This window comes from Diabrotica undecimpunctata, chromosome 4 (genome assembly GCF_040954645.1).
Source record: "Diabrotica undecimpunctata isolate CICGRU chromosome 4, icDiaUnde3, whole genome shotgun sequence".
NCBI lineage: Eukaryota > Metazoa > Arthropoda > Insecta > Coleoptera > Chrysomelidae > Diabrotica > Diabrotica undecimpunctata.
The window spans coordinates 28866894-28889555 of record NC_092806.1 but is presented as its reverse complement, the minus strand read 5'-3'; the positions used below and the strand labels follow the sequence as shown (position 1 = coordinate 28889555).

Genomic DNA, 22662 nt, shown 5'->3' with positions numbered 1-22662 from the left:
GATAAAATAAAAATAGCCAGGATGATAAGCAACCTTCTTTGGACACGGCACTTAATGAAGATATAATTACAGAAATTTTTTTGTGGAAAATAGAACTGTTTCAAATTTTACCAGCCCAGCCGGTACTCAATTTAGAGATACGTAATGGTTTCTATTATCTGTCGTCTAATATAGATTGCACCTACATACTCGAGACCACTTCGTAGTGTGAAATTTGCGTAAGTTTTAGACTTACTAGCACGAACTTGTATCTTATAACTTGTATCTCTTGTAACTTATAGACTTGAAGTCGTCAAGTACCTTGGAGTCCACCTCGACAGAAGATTTTTCACGCAGGAACATGCAAGAATTCAAGAAAAAACCATCAATGACAAAGAGACTAATCCAACCTTTCATTTTCAGGACCAACCCTCTATGATAGGGCAATAATATTCAATTATACCAGGCTTATATTAGGGCTGTGATGTTGTATGCACTCTTAGTATGGAGTTCAACGGCAAAGTCCATTTGGAAGAATCTAGAAAAAACAGAAACGGCGTGCAACAGACTAATAGAGGGATCGACATGCGAAGACCAAATTTCAAATGCAACCATCCAAGAAAGGCTCCAGTGCACACCACTGAGGTAGGTAGCCGAAAACTGGATAAGATACTTCGTCCACCAGGCCACAACAAGACTCCTGAAAATCAGAGATGTCCTCGCCAAAAACTGAGTACAGAGGATACATCGAGACATTCATAGACTGATTGAACATCTAATCAGGATGTAGTCAGGTGGTTGCTGAAGACAGCTAAGCAGGGAAGCAGGCACGGTACTAAAAATAGTACCTACAGGAGTCCAGAAACACATAATACCAAGAAGAGGATGCGGTTTCACAAAGTAAGCGGTGCAGAATCGGGACGCTGACTGAAGAAGAAAATAAGACTGAAATATTTTGTAAATATCTGATGCAGTCACATAGCATCTGATGAGCCTCAACAGGGGAAATATATTATAGTATGACCTAAGTACAAACAGAAAGAAGAAGTCATGCATGCCTTGTCTATAAATCTTTATACTGTTTATAAATCGGATTAGAAAAGTTTTTTCTGGAAGATTGAGGTATTTTCTGGAAGAGGCAGACCAATAGAGACAATAGATGAAAGAAAACAGGTGGAGGCAGGATCAACGAGAGAATGTAAAAAAATACGAAAATATGAAGAAAAAAAGTGCAAATTTATTTTCCTTTTTTAAAGAATGTAGAAAAATAATGCGAAATGATTGTCATTTTAAAAAAAATCTCGAAATGGGATTCAAAGGAGCATAAAACTTGTACGTAGGTATATAAAAGATTTATAAAAGATCATAGGTAAGTGTTTTACAGTAACCTCTTCTGCAGATAGCAGGGAAACTAACAAATAAAACAAACTAACAATAATGGTATATGAAGAGAGATATGAATATAAGATGTGGAATAATATGAGCTAACCCGACTTATTTAAATAAACTTGCTTTACAATATTTCTACTCTTTATATAACATGCAAAAAAGTTCAGGGAAGATTACCGTGCTTAGCTATAAAATTGTGTTATACTTTTGCACATTGTAGCTGTGTTTTCCAAAACCAAATAAACAGTTTTTTATTTACTTAAATAAAGTTAGTGTAACACTTAACAGCTTTCATGAAGTGCCATAGGCCCAATAATTCGTCTTATTTAACTAGTCAACACTTCACCGAATTTAACCTTTTTATAATCACTTTAAACATGGATGTATGAGGATACAATGGGCACGAAAACACAATACAGTCGATTTTTGGATTTTCATTTGGTACCAACTTTGTCATGTATTGTGTCTTTCCAAAATGTATGTTCAAACCAACTTCATTCCAGGCGCATCTAACTAAAGCAACTGAGCTAATCGCATTGGACACCTCAGATATGTCATTCCTGCAAAATGGGCAAAGTGGACATAACAACTAGCAACACGCAAATTTTGTGAAAACGCAGAGTAATTGTTCACTAACGCCATACATATCTAGAATATGTTTTTAAGAACCTATCACGTAACAACCGTAGCTCCAAAATAGCTAATAGACCTTCTTAGAAGTCTAGAAATTAAAACAACGATGTAGGATATATATTATATATAACAAAAGTTCTTTCAGTTCCGTGGAAAGAACTATCACCCAAACGGCACCTTTGAAATCGATAATACGCAATTAATTTAGAAAAAAGGTTAAATATATATAATTATTAAATGTATGAGGGCACCGACGAAAGGCAAGATCAGCTCCTGCTCAAAATCATAAACCAGGGATCAGAATTAATGCCAGAAATAACTCCATACGAAATCAACACGGCACTTTTAGAAATAAAAAATAACAAATCCCCTGGCGATGACGGAGTAGTGATCGAAGCGATCAAACTAGGTGGAAATAAAATTATCCAGGCTTTGGCCAAGCTTTTCACCGAACGCATCTATCAAGGAAAAACTCCTCCTCAATGGAACAACGCAGTCATTATTTTATTACATAAGCAAGGAGACATAAGAGATCTAAAAAACTACCGTCCTATCATTTTGCTTTCACACATATAAACTTCACAAAAATTACCAAAAAAAGAATGGACGCTAAATTAGATGTATATCAACCTAGAGAAAAAGCTGGATTTAGATCGGGATACAGCACTAATGACCACTTACTCGTGATAAAGACCCTGATAGAGAAGTCTGCGGAATACAACAAACCATTAGCACTGATATTTGTGGGCTACGAGAATGCATTCGATACCATAAGCCAGTAGAAAATGTTAAAGCATGTTAAAAGAATGTCAAATAGAATATTGCTTCAGTAAAGTAATCAAATATATCTACTAAAATACCACTGCTAGCGTAAGACTACCTGAACAAGAAACAAATAAATTCTGTATACAGCGAGGAGTACGACCAGGAGACATCGTCTCTCCAAAGCTATTCAAAACGGTTTTAAAACATACTTGTAAGAAGGCACTAAAGCATTCTAAACGAGCATGGTATCAACATAAATGGAGAGAAGCTGAGTCATTTGAGATTTGCAGATGACATGGTCCTTATCCTTATAGCCAATTGTATGAAGATGATGCAATAATAATGTTTGAAAAATTATATCACGCTTCCTTCGAGGTCGGAATTAAGATTAATATGAACAAGACGCAAATAATTAATGGAGCGGAAACATTAACAAAAAAGGTAGGGAATAAGATTCGCGTGACTCCGAGGGCTATGTAGCGCCAGATGTTGGGTGTCTCTGAGAGACTGAGTCCCAAACGATGAAATACGTCGTAGAACAAAAACAACAGACGATATAAAAAAAATAAATTCTGTATACAGCGAGGAGTACGACAAGGAGACACCGTCTCTCCAAAGCTATTCAAGACGGTTTTAAAACATACTTGTAAGAAGATATAAAAAAAATCGCGTCGCTAAAATGGAATTGGGCAGGACACGTCGCCAGATTATCAGACAACCGATGGACAAAACGTATTTTAGAGTGGAGACCAAAACAAGAAGCAATACGGAGCAAAAGACGGCCACCAACTAGATGGACTGACGATATGAAACGTGTTAGCAATAACTGGATGCAAGCCAAACACGACAGAGAGATGAAAAGTGCTGAGGGAGACCTATGTCCAGCAGTGGACGCATACAGGTTGTTGATGATAATGATATATAATTATACGAAACATTCGAAAGTTTCCGTGAAAAACATAAAAATAATCAAAATAAGATTGAAAACGAACTTGATTTCTTCTGAACGTAAGATAAAGAAACTGAAGTAGTCGCTATAAGTAAAGATACCAGATGAAAGTACCCGATATGAAAAAGGCTGTGGCTTTGTAATAAAAGAAGAGCTCCAAGGTGAGACTTTAAACGAATTAAGGAAAGAATCTGTACCGTAACATATAAGGGGTAAATAGGACAATTTAACTCTATTCTCAGTTTACGTGTCAACCTAAGACGCATCAGAGGATGGTAAAGAGGAATTCTACGACTCCCTAAATCAATTATACACAGAAGCTCCTAATGGTGACATCAAAATAATATCAGACGATTTAAATGCAAAAGTAGACAAAGAACAGTACGTAGAACTCGTGGCAAGGAGACATAGCCTAGGCCCTAGATGACAATACTAATGGTAATGGATAACGTTCGATCGATTTTGGAATAAAATGGGAGGACCAGGTAGTGACACAGACGATTTCCTTGCAAAAGCTAAGCTCAGAATCCAAAAATCTCCAAAATAGACCACTCTCAACTGCATTATAGATTTCCTAAGAAAGAATTGTTGCTTTCAGGATATCTTCAGATACAGGAATGTGTTTAGAACGATCTTGCACGAACTACATCTAGTTTTCCATCTTTATACATTCACCAGTTCTTAATATTTTATGCTTTCTTAGTCCAGATTTCCTTAGTGTATGGTAGCACGGCAACTTCATATTCTTTTGTAAATTTGCATATGTTTCCTCCACTATTTAACTTCTTTAAAATGTCCATTTTATCTTTCAAAGCTAGATTCTTGTGTTTATGTTTACTTGACAGAATTACACTATTCTCACTTAAAACAGCAGGTAGAATTAGATATTAGATATGTACGCAGTGCACCTGATAAGTTTTGAGGTTAGACTCTTTGACGCGACGAAGCACATACGCGTGTAGGAGTGGGCGGAGGATGTCGGATTATTGAACGTGTAAAATCATATAGCAATTTGTAAGTTAATTATTTATTCACTCTTTAATTAGTACTTGGTTCTATATCTAAAGCGAGAACGTAAACTTTAATTTAAACTTCAACCGCTACTAAAACAAACTGCAAGTTTAGCCGTAAGCGTGTGTATAAGTGAACACATAATACGGATTTCTATACCTACTTACACTAGCTCTAAAAACCAAACATGGATTTATTTTCGTCATGAGAAAATGTTTTTAGCCTAATTTTTAGCGTGAGACATAAAAATATAAAATACAGTAAGGGGCAAAATTATCGAATACAGTAAGGTATCTTTTTATGCGGAAACGAAAATTGCAATTTTAGATCACTTAGTAAAGAGAGAAGGATCTATGGCGATTGGAAAACATTTTAATTAAAAAAAAACTTACAATAAAGTTTATACAATGGTATAAAATTGTATTATTAAAATTTATTAAAAGTTATCCAAAATGGATTTATTAATTTCTAAAACGTTTTCCATCCTATCAGATCACCCTCAGTGAAAAATGTCTATATTGTGTTTGGAACTAGTCACATGATGAGGTCAAATGACCCTTAAATTACATAATTTTAGTAATTAACATTATAATTAATAAGACAATAGTTCAATGATAAAAAATTACATTTTTTATTACAAATGTAATTCTGTAATGTAAAGACAGTGGCCTTAAAAAAAGAGCATATGTTGCTGGTACACAGACTGATGATATGCGTGGCATTAATTTTACACCCAAACATAAAATTTCAGATGAAAGACAAGAAGAGATAAAAACTCATATAAAATCATTTCCGTCCTATGAAAGTCATTACGCAAGAAACACTACTTCGAAGAAATATTTACCATCCCACCTAGCATTACGAAGAATGCATGATCAAAAAATGCCACCAAAATCCAGTTTCTATCAATATCTATGGAGACGAATTCCACAAAATGAAACTATCATTGAAAAGGCCTCGAATTGATACTCGTTTCACTTGTGATAAGTTTCACATGCACATACAACTTTGTAAAGACGAACAATCTAAAGCCGAATTTGCTGGTGAACATGACAGACATAAAATATCAGCAGATCAGGCATATCGGGAGAAAAGGTTTGATACACCACTAAGTAAAGATGACTTCACGGTGCAGACATTCACATTTGATTTACAACAGTGTCTGCCCACACCATCATTAAGTTCCTCAGTTGCTTTTTATAAAAGACAATTATGGACTTACAACCTAACAATACATGACAACAGAACTGTAGAAGCCTCGTGCTATTTGTGGTACGAAACTATTGCTGCTCGAGGGGCTAACCAAATTGCCTCCTGTTTATACAAACATTTGAAGACCTCCCTATCGACAAACGTAAAACACGTCATCTTCTACTCTGACACGTCTGCAGGTCAAAATAGAAACTCCCACGTAAGTGCAATGTTCACATGGGCTCTACAAACACCCAATATCGATACAAGAGATCATAAATTTATGATACCGGGACATAGTCACCTAGAAGTGGATACCGCCCATAGCATAATTAAAAAGAAAAAAGGAAAAATACGAAATACAGATTTACCATCCCCATAACTAGATGCAGCTACTAAAATCTAACAGTCCCAAATTTGACGTAGTTCAAATGAAGATTACAGATGGCCCGCTAGTTCAAAGACATAAAGATGTAAATAATAAACATTTTAAGTAGCTACAGACAAAGTGGTTAAGGTACGAAAAAGATTTTGGTGTTCTGTTATTAAAAGATTGCTTACATAGAGATGTGCCGTTTAAATTCTTAAATCTGAAACGCAGGGGATCTGCTGCGATCTCTTATACAATATCTGTTATTTCTAATCAGCCATGGCCAATTTGTAACGAGAAACGAAACGACTTGTTGTCACTGCTGCCCTTGATACCAGATATTTTTCAACAATTTACCGTCAACAGAAAATTTGCGTAACACAGATCCAGATATTGTGGAAAATCACCAAGAACCCGAATTTTAAAGTAACTATGTTAATAAATTATGTATAATTCTGTAGTAAACTAAAACACATATTTTATTTTGAACCAATGAACATAAAACAAATAAAAAACTTCTTAACTGTTTTGTATTATGTTTTATTGTAGTAATAGTTTGAAGCCAAGAAGGTATCTAACAACATAAAAAAAGTATCTGTTATCTAATTGCCAAAAAATCACAAATTACTTTTTTGTGTATCCTGAAAAGTGCCCTATTTTGACTATGTGCTTTATTCAGCAGACCCGAGAATTATGTTAATGTTTATCATTGAATAGAGAATCGAATAGCCTTTCACAGCTAGAAAATCACTCCTACTATCATTTAAAATTATCATAAATTACGTCATCATGCCCAAATGCAAACGTCACTAGTATGATGTGTATGCCAAAAAATCACCCTGCTCCTCACTGTATATACAAAATGAAGAAATTTGCTCGTCACTGTATATACAAAATGAAGAAATTAATCTAGAGAAGGGTATGTCTCACGTAGAAGAAAGAATTGTATATACGTCAATCGCCGAAAACCAGGTTGTAAAACTGTTGAAAAAAAATTGTATGTTGATTAAAAAACTTGAAACTTCAGTAACATACTTCATTACTAAATTTTTAGATTGTCCGTTGTTCATTTATTATAAGAGACTTGGACATTACACATTTATTGTAAATGACACCAAATCTAACTAATAAGACATACCTATCAAAAACTCAAATAGGAAGAGATTCTGAGGCACAATAATCTCTTCTTTATAACTAAAAAAATATTAAGTGTATTATGTTTAAAGGTAGAAAAGAAAAACGTCTAAGTATAACACAACTTTTTGTTAGCTATTCTAGATTATCTAAATATTAATAGAAAAGAAATTGTATTTACATGTTTTTTATCCTTTCCAGGTTGGTTGCAGACTTGCACCAAATGATCCAACTGATAAAGTAGTTTCTTACTGGTACTATGAACCTGTCACCAAAAACCATCACCATGAGTAATTTTTACATACTTACTTGTATAATACTACTCAGAGAAGAGGTAACATTAAGAACTTGGTGTGATTCTTCATCGACTTAAGTGACAACAGATAAAAAACTAAAGTAAATTATGGTACTAGTGTGACATTATGTCGCATTAAACTCACACTTTTTTATTATTTAAACGTTGAAGTGTATTTATTTATTTATCGTATGGCAATTACAACACATTTAGAACAAATACACAAACACTAGTAATATAGGTATTTGACAAACTTTAAATAGTTACAAACAAACATCAAGTGTATTTATATAATCAATTGACTCTGAAGTTGCAAACAGGAAGTCTTCAGGGCTACCATTGTAGGATCTTGAGGGACACTCTTGAATAATGTGGTCGATGGTTTGGTTCTCCCCACAGTCACATTGAGGAGACGGGTTCTTTCCCCATTTATGTAGCATGTATGCACATCTGCCATGTCTGGTTCGGATCCTATTTAGAGTGGACCATGTTTTGCGTGGAAGATCAAAACCTGGTGGCTTGTGGGTAATGCAGGGCATGTTATTTTGCCATTCGTTCCATTCTTGGGACCATGCATTCGTGATGTTGAACTCCTCATGTATCATTCTTGCCGTTTTCATTGGTGGTTTTCTAGAACGGAGACGGGTATTTCGTGCATCCTCGGTATCTTGGTGGATCGGCAGGTTTATATTGTTCATGATCTTTTTGTATTCACGTGTAAGTGCGTCGACTCGTCGTAAATGTGGAGGTGGGATGTGACTTAATACTGGAAGCCATTGGGTGGGAGTTGATTTAATTGTACCAGCTATCATCCTCATAGTGCTGTGCAGCTGATTGTCGACCTTTTTTACGTGTGGACTGTGTAGCCAGACTGGAGCACAATATTCAGCGGTCGAGAAAACAAGGGCTAAGGCAGTAGAGTGGAGAGTGAAAACCGATGCTCCCCAGGTGGTACCGCAGAGCTTCTGTATAATGTTATTTCTTGTACTCAACTTTTGGGCAGTTTTTGTTAAATGCTCTTTAAATGATAGCGTTCTGTCTAGTGTTACGCCCAGGTACTTCGGTGTTTTGTTGTGGGTAAGTATGGTATTTTCAAACCGTATGTTGAGTTCCTTTCCAGCAAGTTTATTGTTCAGGTGAAAGCAACAAACTTCTGTTTTGGATGCATTTGGTTGAAGTCGCCACTTGCGAAAATATTTGCCCAATGCATATAAGTCTGCCGTCAAAACTTCTTCAGACGTTTCTAGTATTCTGCATCGTGTAGCGAGGGCCCAGTCATCGGCGTATCCAAACTTTCTTGACTGTGTTTCCGGCATATCTGCTAGGTATAAGCTAAATAGTAGTGGAGAGAGCACTGACCCCTGTGGTAGGCCATTCTTAAGTTTCTTTGGTAGGCTGATATCTGTGCCCATCACTACTTGAAACATTCGGTCGTTGAGCATGCTATCTATTAGGCGTGCTATTGGTTTACAGGGGATTCCACGGAGAATTTTGTATATAAGGCCCTCTCTCCATACTGTATCGTAAGCTGCCGAGAGATCAATAAATGCCGCTGAAGTTTTAAGTCTTCTTTGGAAACCCGCTTCGATGTAGGTGGTGAGTGACATTACCTGGTCTGAAGTGTAATTACTTACTAGATGCCATCTTATCTAATTCTTATGTCAGTTTCCATCCACGGAACTCAAGGAAGTTTGGAGAACATACTTGACATACTTACCTATATCCCAGGCGAAATTATGCTCACGTAATTCTTTAAGTACACGATATGTGGCTATTCAATGACGAGACTTACGCTGTAAAACATTATATTGTGACTTCACATATATTTACTTATTATCACTTTCAGTTTACACCTTTACTTTACCTACCAATTGTTCAAATAATGCCGGAAGTCTTTTCGACAGCTGATTCAATATGCGTGTCGCTTTTTCTTTTTAAGTTTAACAAACTACCATATTATTCTTTTTAATGCAGGTTTTAGATAGGAATCGTAAGGCGTAAGATGAGTTGGCACTATCTTAATGGGCCTTTTTTGGAAGCTGTATGTTTTAAATCAATCCTACTGCAGTGAATTGGGTTACTATACATCTTCCATTTATCCATGATACTCATTTCAGAATTCTGGAACCCTGTACCAACTTTTAAATATCTATTGAATGAATACCATATGTTTCTGGAGTCACTTGTTAGTTTCCAAAGAGTCACTACCGTCTGCAATCTAGTACACCGCAGTCATGCAAAATATAGTTCAATGTTTCAGGTTCTCTACTACTGTATGTATGTCTATTCAGTCCCTATTAACGCATGTCCGTACAATGCGTTACCAGGGGGGTTTTGAGGGTTCAATAAAAAAAACTTACGTAGCAAATCTCAAATAGGAGCTTTTCTTTCATAATTAATTTACTCTCTTTTAATGAGCCTAATTTTTAGTTATTAAACTAGAAATGAGCTTGTTTTTTTGCTGTTCGGTTTCTGGCAACGTGTTGTCATCTTCTGATCTCCAGTATCCCTAAGTCGGTCTCAACTCCATTTAAGCACCTAATTCGCGGTCGGCCTCTGCTTCTTCTTCCTATAGGTGTTCCTATCGTTAACTTTTAGCAATTATGTTGTCAGGCATTCGTATTATGTGTCCGGCCCATCTAAGTCGCTATGTTTTATTGAACGTTACGACATCTGGTTCATTCAAGAGTTGGTATAATTCGAAATTAAATCTTTTGCGCCATTGCCCTTGATCGTTCATAGCCCCAAATATTTTGCGGAGTATCTTACGCTCGAATATTCCTAGAAGTCTTTTCATCCTTCTGCGTCCATGTTTCCGCTCCGTATGTGAGGACCGGCCTCAGCAGTGTTTTGTATATAATAATTTAAGTTTTTCTTTGGATATCTTTTGAGTGGAATTGTTTTTGGAGTCCATAGTATGCCCTATTTGTAAGGTTTATTCGTCTTTTAATTTATTCGCTTGTTTTATTGGTAGTAGTCACTAGCGAGCCAAGGTATGTGAAGCTGTCAACAGCTTCAAAGATATGACCTCCAAATGCTGTTTCCCGTACCTCATTTGCTTTAGGATTTTTAGTAACCAATATGTACTTGGTTTTGTCTTCGTTGATGATCAGACCGACCTGTTTCGCCGCCGTTTTCAATTCTAGGAAATATTGCTGAACATCTCGCTTACTACGCCCTGTTATGTCAATGTTATCAGCGTATGCTAAGATTTGTACCGATCTATTGTAAATAGTACCGCCGTTTCTAATTCGTGTGTCTAGGACTGCCTTTTCCAAGGCAATTTTAAATACTAGGCAAGCAAGGGCATCCCCTTGTCTGAATCCATCCTTTATCTCAAAGGATCGAGAATTTTCTCCCTGTATCCTAACGCTGGCTTTTAAGTTAGACATTGTCATTCTCGTTAATCGGATAAGTTTTTCTGATATACGAAACTCACGCATTGATTGGTGTAGTAGTGTAACAGGGTTATATATCTGTAATTGTCACACTGGAGCTGATCGCCTTTTTCATGTAAAGGACTATTGTAATTGTCAACACAAAAAAGATGTGTGCATTATTTCAACCATGAAATCAGAATTTAACTTTTTTTATAAGGTCACAACTAGAAAAATATTTACAGCTGCAGCTGCTGTCAAAATAAACAGCTATTTAATTAATTTTCTGTATCTGTCACAAACATGAACTGAGATTTACATAATAGCTACAAAAAAAGCGTTGTGATATGTTTGTAGTTCTTTGGATACAGATGCCATTTTTAAATAGAAGTACTTGACATCCCTTTGAATATTATCATCCGACAAAAATTGAAAAAATCAGGTGTAATTTTTTTATAAATTTTAAAAATACATTAATACTTTTAATTATGGTTTCTTAATAGTTACCTCTCCTATGATTACTCTTTTGATTAGAGTCTTAATGTAATCAAGTGTTAAAAGAAATATAGATAGGAAAATACAGTTTAAGAAAGACCAGACACCTCTATTTTTATTCGTAATGTTTTATTATTAAACATAAATTACGTTTGTTGAACTCGAATCCTTTTCTGATTCCTCAATGCTGGTGGGTAAGTTATGGCAAACTTGTAGCATGAGGTCCAGACCGTTCAGTAGCGATTGGTAGGAATTATACACCTAATACAAATCAGTTTGTAAATCTACAATGTTATTAACATTTTGTTACATATAAATTAAATTATGGTACATTAAATCCGTAAATAGCAGTTTTACTCCTGCAGGTAACAAGTATCCTACCCCGTATATCAACCATGGTGAATACAGACATCTTCCAGCTCTACTCAGAGTATAAACAGGTCATAAAGATTAGTACTGTAGCCTCTTAAAATGATTATTACTAGTTTTACAGCCAAATGTTTCTTATTCCTTTAATTTATTTTCTCTTTGCTTCGATCACTTTAATCCGATATAAATGCTTGGCTTTGACATTTGCTTAGCACAAGAATTTACCAACTGATTGTTCAAGATCAACTGTTTATTACTGTCGATTGATTGAGTTTTAGTACAAACACGGCATCCCTACAGGCCATGCCTGGCCTGAACCCTTGTTGTTATGTATGTTAGAAAACACTTGACTGAAGATTTATTTTATTTTCTAAAATCATTGTGTTTCTTGCTCATTAAGTTAATACCAATGTAATCCCAGGATGTTTTCTTAGCTGTCTTCTTAAATATAAGAATGGAAGTGCTTTTCGGTCTTTCATTAGGTACTTTACGGAAATACTAAATCATCTGGAGTGATTTTGTCGACTGTCTCGCACTAAACTTTCTCTCTCGTAGTTCAGTAATTCGTTTGGAATTCCATCCTGTCTTTTAATTCAATTACTATTTATGTTGTGACTTAAATTAAAAGAAATATCAACATCTTGCAATGTCATAAAAGATAATCTACACTTTTTCTGTCTGGCATGTCTGTTCGTGTCATACGGTGCGGCAAATTGCAGCGCTTAAAGTTTTGTCTGTGGATTAAACTTGCTGTGGTTCGGAAGCTATTTTCTTGGGGTATTGTAATATTATTTACTATTTTTAATGAGAAGAAATACCTACAGTTTCAGTTGAAATATTTTTATTTTGACGTTTCAATTTCCACTTTGGAAATCGTTCTCAAAATAGAAATTAAAACGGTATTATTTTTTGAAAACTGTTTTTAAGTGACAGGCAAACAGTGAATCAGACTGGAGCATGATAGATAAAGATGGAAGCAACTGGGAGAGACCTACATTCAGGAGTGGATGGAAAATGGTTGACGAAGAAGACAATTTTTAAGAAGAAAACTAAAGCTTAAGCGAAATAAACACTAACGAGCATTAATATTAATAATTTAAAATAAAAACTTAAAATTTTAATTCTCTTTAAACTTTTATTAGGTATTATAGTAAACAGAAACGAAACAAACTGTTTTAAGTAATTTCTAATAAAACTTATGCTTATCCGAAAAAAAAAAATGCATAAAAAATCAGAAATAAAGAATACACTACTCTTATCAATTTTAAAAGTGTAAAGATAGCTGTTGGTATTCTATTGTCATTCTTTTGTTTTTGTTGATATGAGTAAACTGTCAAATAGAATCAAGTGTCAAACACAATTTGAAGTTGAGTTGCGTTGATTTAATCTCGAGAATTATGGTTGTAAATCCCGAAACAGCGGCTGCTATTGTTGCGTTGCTTTAAGACGAAAAAAGAGAGCGATATATTGCTCAAAAGTATCAAATATCCAATAGTACTGTGCACCGTATTTTTACATGTTTCTTGGCAACCTGAGCTTACACTGGACGACCTGGAACCGGTCCCCAACAAAGAACTAGTGCCCGTAACGATCGCTTACGATCGCTGCACAAATCCGAAATCAACTTCAGTACGTCCGGAATCCTAACGTAAGTAAACGAACAATTAGACGAAGGCTTGGAGGAGCAAATTTACGAAATTTACTTACGTAATTAGACGCCATCGAGTTGCGCGGCTTCAGTTTGCCAGAAACCATGTTCATTTTACTGTAAATAATTGGAGGCACGTTTTATTTAACGATGAGTCCAGGTTTACCTTGTGGTCTCCAGATGGCCGTGAGAGAGTATGGCGAAGACCACATGAGCATTTTGCAGAATGTACCCTTAGTCCTAGGGTAGGCTATCGAGGGGCTCAATTATGGTGTCGACTGGAATTTCTCTAGAGGCACGTACATAATTCTACAGCGTTCCGAGAGGCTTCATAACAGCTGCCAGGTACATTGATAAAATTCTCCAAGATTTTGTTGTGCCTTATGCTGGGGTTGTTGTAAATGACTTTGTTCTGATGCATGATAATGCCAAGCCTCACAGTGAAAGAATCACTTAACAGTTTTTAAATGAAGTAAATATTCCTGTAATGGATTGGTCAGCATTGAGTCCAGACGCAAACCCAATCGAACATGTTTACTACATGCTTGGGCGAAGGATACGAAGTCCTCTTCCCACCCCTTTAACCTTAAATCAGTTACAAGAAGCCCTTTTAGAAGAATAGGAACTTTTTTCTCAACAGGACAGTTCTCATTTGATTTTAGTCATGCCAAGGAGAATTCAGGCAATAATTCAAGCACGTGGAGGAAATATTCATTACTAAAATCAGTTTGTCCGGACACATGATTTAAGTTTTCATTAATTGAGCGTCATTTTGTTACATTTACTTTGTTATCTACTGAAACAATTCTTTGTTCAAAAGTTAAATTTTTACTAGAAACTACTTAAAACAGTTTGTTTCGTTTGTCTTTACGTTATTATAAGAATAAAGGTTTAAAGAGAATTAAAATTTGAAGTTTTTATTTTAAAAATGCAAGTGCTCCGTTTTTCGTGCCGGTAAGTATATATATACACTGCCGTGCATAAAATTAGTGTCACCCCGTAATTTGAATTTCTTTTAGAAATTATTATGCTTTTTTAACTATTTTCGGTTGTAACATATTTTACTATTGGTATACTTGAAAACAATTGTTGTTATTGCTGTTTCGATAAGCGTTTGAGATAAAAAGGGCTCTTTACTCTAATTCCTAAAAACCATTATCAGCACAATTTTTGTTTCTGTGGTTTTAACGTCAATTGTAAATTTTTTGTGTAGTACTGTTACTGTCAGTGTACTGTAATGAGCATAAGTTTAGTTGTGGCGGCGTTAGAAGATGGCCCCAGTCAGCGCAAAACTGCTAGAAACGTTGATGTAAGTATCATCGAGTGTGCAACGAGTATGGCGAGAGTATAGCTTTGAGAAACCGAACGGTAACTGCAGTTTTCCTTCGAAATCATCTATAACAAGTGAGAAAAGTAAACGTAACAGAATGGATAGTTAGGAGGAGGAGAACTAGAGTAACTGGACCGCTGCTTTCTCGTGAATACTTACTTGCCAGATTGAATTTTGCACGAGAATACTTGGCTTGAAAAATACAGGATTGGAGTCGTGAATTGTTTTTCGATGAGTTGAGATTCTTAAGGATTCAGAATAACGTGTAAGAGCGTGGCGACGTCCAGACGAGAGATGTGCTCAAGCATGTGTTGCTGAGGGACTTTTATTTGGTGGAGGGTCAGTTATGGTATGGGAAGGCATATCGTTTGACGCTTAAGCGGAGTTAGTCTTTATCGAGAATGTGACATTGACTGCGGATAGGTACCTAACACAGATTCTAGAAGACCATATGGTTATTCTTGGAGATGACGCAATATTAATGCATAATAATGCACGGCTTAACATTGCTCGGATAATTACTGAGTGTCATAACGAGGTTCAAATCGCAAGATTTGTTTGCTCTACTGGCAGTCCAGATATCAGTCCCATAGGTCATGTTTGGGATAAGATGAAGAGACGTTTATGGAGTCTGTGCAGGTCCACAGAAATTCAAAAGGGCTTCGCGACATATTGGAGCAGGAATGGAACAATCTTCAGCAGAATGTGATCCAAAGCATGCTTCGTCGTTTGCAACCTGTTATTACTGCCAGAGGAGGGAATACTCAGTACTGGAGTTCTTAAAATTTCTTTTGTTTCAACAAAAAACACAAAAATTGTCCATTTTCTATAATTAGTATATTAAAGGAAAATTGTTCATTTTCATTACTTTCAATAAACTTTGAAGGACAAAAACGTTGTTTTCTTAAAACAATGTTAGCAAACTATGTTACAACCGAAAATATATATATATATATATATATATATATATATATATATATATATATATATATATATATATATATATATATATCTTATAATTCTTGTTAGTGATAACAAGAAGGTAATTTTTTAGAACATTGCCAAACAATAAATCTAGAAGTAGAACTATAGGACAATGCCAGACAAAAAAAAATGTATACTATATATTTTGACTATTTATTCTTTAACCATTTACCTCGGTGTACGCCTGACACATAGATTCGTATAGATTTTGATGTTGGTGTATAGAGTTTTCTAGCATCATTATTTCTGAAGGGATATTTCCAGTTTCAGATGCAGATTTCCATGAAGGCACGTTCTCCACGTATTGTTCCGCCTTGTGGTGGAAAATCACAGACAATGCCAACACTGCAGTTCTATAAGAAATATAAAAAATACGATTATTGTTTAAGTACTAAATAAAAATAAATAAAAGAATATTCTGACTAAATTATTCCACAGTTAACAAACAGTTTTATAAAAAATATTTTTTAATGTCTGGTAACCTCTTTATATATTTGAAGGAATTATCTCTTACAGAATGATCCTAATAATTTAATAAAGTTATTAATAAAAATTCACAAGCAGGCAATTTCTGTGTAAAATACAAAGTAATAAAGTTTAAATTATGTTTAAGACGTACGCTAAGACATAAATATTGCGACATGAAAGTACTTGACCTAGAGTCCCTCTTTGGACGGGAGTAACTCTTCTTCTTCTTCTTCCTTCATGTATGTAGGTTTTAAAGCCTGCTTTTTCTTCAATATTAGCCTTCTAAATTGTTTAAATTATCGCACCATCTTTTTCTTGGTCTGCCAATACTTCTTCGTCCATTTGGTGACTTACCTCGTGCTATTCGTACTATCGTATCCTCTGCCACTAATGTGTTCGTTCCACTCTTGTTTCCGTTTTATCACCCATCCATTTATGTCTTCTATATTGCATGCTCTTCTTATGTTTTCGCTTCTCTCCCTATCCAACAGACTTTTCCCTGATATTCGTCTGTATATTCGAAGTATATTCATATCTGTTGTTTCTAGTAGTCGTCTCATTTTTGATGTGTCAGGTCTTGTCTCCGCTGTGTATGTTAACATAGGTGTAATTGCTGCTTTATAGATTCTTGTTTTTGTGTCTTGTCTTAGGTGTTTGTTCTTCCAGATTGTGTCATTAAGAGATCTCGTCGCTTTACTTGCTTTTAAGCTTTGTTGTCGTACTTCTTCTTCAACATCTCCGTAATTAGTTATATCTATTCCGAGATATCTAATCCTTGCTTCCTGCTTTATTGTTTTCCCATCAATTTCAATTTTACATCGTAGTGGGTATTTAGATATTGTCATACATTTATTTTTTTCTGCTAATATTATCACATTGTATTTCTTTTCTGTTGTATTGAAGATGTGTGTTAATCTTTGGAGCTCGTCTTCTGTCTCGGCGATTAATGCGGCGTCGTCTGCATAACATAATATTTGGATTTCTTTGTTCCCCATTCTGTAACCATGACCTTTACGAACTGCTTGTATTATTTCGTCCATTATTATATTAAAGAGAAGTGGGCTTAACGAGTCACCTTGTCTGACTCCGCTTTGTACTGGTATACACTGTGTTAGTTTTCCATTTATCTTTGCCTATATTCGATTATGGAAGTGGATGCTTTCGATGGTTTGTATAATATTAATTGGTATGTTTTTTTATACAGTAGGTGTAAGACGTCTTCGGCTTGGATGCGATCGAAAGCCTTTGTCAGGTCCATAAAACATAGATATGTTGGTTAACTATATTCGATGGTCTTTTCTATGATTTGTCAGAACAAATACGGCGCCTAAGTAGGATCTTCCGAATCTGAATCCTTGTTGTTTATTTGATAAAGTTGTTAATTTATTGATTTTGTTGGTTAGTGTTGGTGTTCAGTAGAGTTATATCTCTATAACTGTTGGGGTGTTATTTATCTCCTTTCTGGATCATTGCGTATCGTTGGTATCTTGCAATGCAATATTAGTTTTTGTATAAGTTTGGTCATCTCTAGGGTTATACTTTCTCCTCCGTGTTTTAGAAGCTCGTTGGTTATTCCGTCTGGTCCTGGTGACTCTCTATTTTTAAGTGAATTTATGGCTATCTCTACTTCTTGAAAACTTATTTCTATTTCGTGTCTTAATTCAGGTACCTTACTTTGTTGATTAAAATTTTCCTTTCCTTTAGACAGTTCCGTTAGGTATCTTTATCATTCGTTTGCTGGTATGTTATTCTATTCCTTCAATTCTGCCATTTCTTTCCGTTGGTTTCTTATGAATCTCCATATTTGTTTGTGTACCGTAGAAGTCGCTTTCCATACTTTTTGTAAATTGTTCCTAGAGTTCATTTTTTGTTCTTACCAACTGCTTTGTTTCATTTCGTATTCTTCTATAGGTGTCTCGGGATTCTGGAGTATTTCATTTCATGTTTTGTACTTCGTGTAGACCTCTCGTTTCTCTTCACATTTCTCTTTTATTTCTTTTCTAAACCATGGTGTATTGTTGTTGTTTCTTTTGTTCAGTATGACTTTTTTAATTTTTTCCTAGCTCGCGTTTATATCATCGATGTCGTCTATTTGTTTCAGCTGTTTTTTCTGTGCTACTCCTTTAGTACAATTCTCTTGTAGAGTCGTACCACAATGATTCTATATTGAATTTTTCCTCGGTGATTTCCTGTAGAAAATGTTTTGGTGTTATTTTCATTCTTATTTTTGCTAGTACTAGTTGTGTTCACTCCCTGCGTCTGCCGAGTTTAAAGTTCGGATATCTAGAATCTGCTTTGAGTGGATTTTTCTATTAGTGACTATAAAATAAATCATAGATTAGTGCCCCCTGTAATTTTCAAATGTATATTTATACTGGAGCTTATGGGAGTAAGAGCTTAGACGGGAGTAACTCAATGAACTATTTTCAGCTTAAAGAGCTTTCGCTATTCACAAGAAAATTGCTATAGCTCTTCTCATGGCCTTTTTCAGTATACTATTTCTTTCTAGTATGTGTAGTAAATAAAGATAAACAAATTGTATCTCCGCGATTGTTTCTCAACGGAAATCAATTCAATTCACATATATTCATATATTTACAACGCACATTTATGTATAGATATTTTATTAGTTGGAATTTAGAATACACCTAGTATCTAACCAATTGAATCGTGCGTGTTTGAAACTGTGAACTGCCTATCAATGCGAACGATGTTTTCATTAAGTAGACTTTAAATGTCAAATGTCATTAAGTTAAATTAGTTTTAAAGTAAAATTACCTTAACTTTTTAAGTAATAGTGTATCGTGTCATTTTGTTTTTTATTACCAAAAGTATTTCAAATATGCTATCTTTTGGACATATAACTGAAGCCACCGTATGGTGTCTTTGTTAACTTTTTGGAAAGAAGCCATTAAACTAATAAAATTTAGGCTTTTGTTAATGTCTTTAGGTAATAACTGTTCACTCAATTAGGATCCCAAAAGAAAAATGAACAACGGAAAATTTATTTTATAAGTTACACCTTCTTACCTTTCATCTAGCCCAGCCGCGAAATCCTTCCACGTACGATCCAAACGTCCGGCGACCGAGCGAATATGCGAGGCGGCATAATGGCCGCCTTCGATGAGACGCGACGCGACCGAAAGTATACGATTGATGTTCACGTAAACGTTCATGGAGCTCATCGTGAAATGCTGGTGCTCTTCTTGAAGCTGCTTGGCTAATTGGTAAGTATGGCCTATTTCTACATAGTTAAGAAGGAAGACGTCTTTGTTATGGCAAATCCACTCGAACATCTGAAACAATAATTAATTTAATTACACATAAATATTATACTTGGCAACAGCTACAATACAGTAGAGTGGTGACAGCTAAAGTTTTTGTAGATTTGATAAACGAACAGAAAACAGTACGTGGTTTTACATTCATATTGATTTAAAAAGTGCCTTTTTAATCAAATGATACAGAATATAGTTTAATTACTTTTCTTTAATTGACATAAATGGTTGCATTGTAGAATAAAGTAAATACAAATTGTCTCACTCTAAATATTGCTAAATTATATTGGAATAAAAACGTTTCCATCGGATTTGACCGTGACGACTTAGAGGCAATTGATATAAGTAGGAAAGTCAGACAGGAATATATTTTATCTCCGCTTTTTACCGAAGCCTGCAAAAAAAAATCATCGGTGTTTCTATTGACTAGCTGTAATATTACTTCACAGTATTTATTAAAACACCATAGTAGTGTCAGGGTGTGATGAGTATCATATAAAATTAAAAGTCAATAAAACCATAACATACTGACGGTATTAGATTTTTGTTTTGATACAGGGCAGCGACAACCGCTTATACGTATTTCGACCTCTTTAGGTCTCGTCAGAACGGTATAGCTACTGCTCTGAACCAAGACAAAAATCTCTCCCGTCCTAGACAATAGTTATCAAAATAACTATATACGGACGTAACTACGCCATCTAAAAACAAAAAAAGTACGCTAGGTAGAAATCGTTTGATTTCCCTTTTTGTTTCAATAAAACCAATTATATGCCAATATCCAATGATCAAATTTATAACAAAGAATTGGCAGCATAACTTACCTGGGCTACAAAATAAACAAGGATTTGGACCACTCTAGAAAAACAAAAACACTCTACAAAAACAAAACAGTTTTTTTTAATAGAAGAAAATTGTTGTGTGCCTTAAATAAAATTGTAATTGATTTTCACAATACTAAAATGATATATGTTTTTCGTAATAATTTATGAATCTGAAGTGCTGATGGCAACGGAAAACTCAAAACTTTCGAGCCGTCGTGCTATAGTTGTTTGGGCAAAGAAACTTCGAATTATAAGGAAGCAATATAAAAAATCATTAAAACCAGAAAGAAAATACTACGCACAAAATAAGGCATCCCAAAAGTAGAAATTCTTATATATTGTAAAACTAGGAAAATAGTCCGAAGGTGACGTTCAAGAAGAAGAAGATCGTAGTTTAGAAAACCTACAATAATTAGAACAAACAACCGAATCATTTTCCTAGAGCACTCAATAACTCTATAGGTAGGATTTCCTAGAAATCCTCTGCTACCATGAAGTGGTCACTAAGTAGCCGCCTAGATATATGACGTCACTAAAATATTATCTAGAGAAATATTGACATACGAAAACAATGCAGTTTACATTTGAAAACGATGCCTTAAATATCAACGTTAAATTGCAGTGCCGCCTATGTATGTAACGCTTTGACAGCTGACATTAGAATTAAAGGTCAGACGTCCGAAGAAGACTATTGTGTGAGAGGAGTTCGATAGGGATGTGTGCTCCCCCGCTTTTGTGTAATTTATATACAGAAATGACTTTCGGAGAAGCTGTGGAAAACAAAACAGACGGTATAATTGCCAACAGAGTAGTCATCAAAAACTTAAGATATGTGGATTGACACAGTATTGCTAGCAACGAATAAAGATGATTTACAGATACTTCTATAAACGGTAAGAGACCATAGAAACCAAATTCGTTTAAAAGTTAATATGAAAAAAAACCAAATGGATAGTCATCAGCAAAAACAAAAATATAGCTAACAATATAACTGATATCAGTATAGATGGAGAAATAGTGGAGAGAGTACAATCATACAAATATGTGGGCTGTTGGGGGAATGAAAGTGGGACATATCTTAGGAAATCAAAAGCAGAATAGAGCAAGACAACATCATTTAAGAAAATACACAAGGTATTAACCAATAATGCGGTATGGGCGTACCGCCGAATGTTGAGGATATCGTGGATCGACAGAGACGAATTAAGCAATTGTCCAAATCGTCCAAATAAAGAGAGGTTCTGTAAACCATAAAAAGGAGAACATTGGAGTACTTTGCACACGTGATAAGAAATCCTAAATATGTACTGCAGAATTACTGCATGTAATTATTCAAAGAAAAATATAAGGAAACGTGGTCCTGGGCGACAAAGAACATCATGTCTCAAGAACACCTGCCTTTCTCTCGCGGAAGACATGAATGTTACAATAGCCTAATATACTATTCAATAGTAGCTGTCGGCTTATAAATTAGCTATACGAATACGCTATTAATTAAACTAAAATATATACTTACTTTTTCACAATCTTGTTCGAACAACCTCAACTGAAAGCACTGGTCCAACTTGAGCTTTTTATGGTGCCACAGTTGAAGTAGATGTTGTTGTGACGAGTGAACTGCCTCTAAATTTTGTAAAACTAAGTTTTTGGTACCTAAGAGTTCTGAGTTCGTATTGCTAGGAGATTCTGGTTCACGCCCGCCGCCTCCCCCACCGCCTCCTCCTCCACCACCACCACCTTGGCCGGTGTCAAGCCCGCAAGATTTTTGTAGTAGACGCTGACCTAAAATATAATATAAACGTTAGTGTATTGTTTGGATAATGTAAAAAAAGCTGTATAAAAATTTATCTGAAAGTTAAGATCGTGACGAATGATCTCAGAACTATAGTCGTCCTGGGTTTCTCTTCCCTTGCATAATTAATCTAAGTAATACGTACTTCTCGCCCCTCATTATATGACCCAGATATTGAGTCTTTCTAATTTTAACAGTTTTTATGACTTTACATTCTTTCTTCATTCTTTGTAACACCTCTATATTATTTACTTTTTCAGTCCACGATATTCTGTGGATTCTCCTGTAGCACCACATCTCAAAGGAGTTTAATTTTTTTATTTCAGACTGTTTTATTGTCCACGCTTCCATTCCGTATAGTAAAGTGGAAAAAACGTAACA

The 22662-nt window shown here is 35.1% G+C and overlaps 1 protein-coding gene across 6 annotated transcripts in view; it reads right to left on the bottom strand.

The window, feature by feature from the left end:
- trio (trio Rho guanine nucleotide exchange factor) overlaps window positions 1-22662 on the bottom strand; it is a 668772-nt gene that overhangs the window by 559588 nt on the left and 86522 nt on the right. For 4 of the 6 annotated variants that reach the window (XM_072529242.1, XM_072529243.1, XM_072529237.1 and 1 more), the window contains exons 6-10: window positions 22006-22271; window positions 19418-19683; window positions 16092-16272; window positions 11739-11849; window positions 7603-7686 (exon numbers count right to left, since the gene is read on the bottom strand). In XM_072529242.1, coding sequence (XP_072385343.1) covers window positions 7603-7686; window positions 11739-11849; window positions 16092-16272; window positions 19418-19683; window positions 22006-22271 — 908 coding nt within the window. The remainder of the gene's footprint in view (window positions 1-7602; window positions 7687-11738; window positions 11850-16091; window positions 16273-19417; window positions 19684-22005; window positions 22272-22662) is intronic. The other 2 variants (XM_072529240.1, XM_072529241.1) reach the window with 2 other exon arrangements.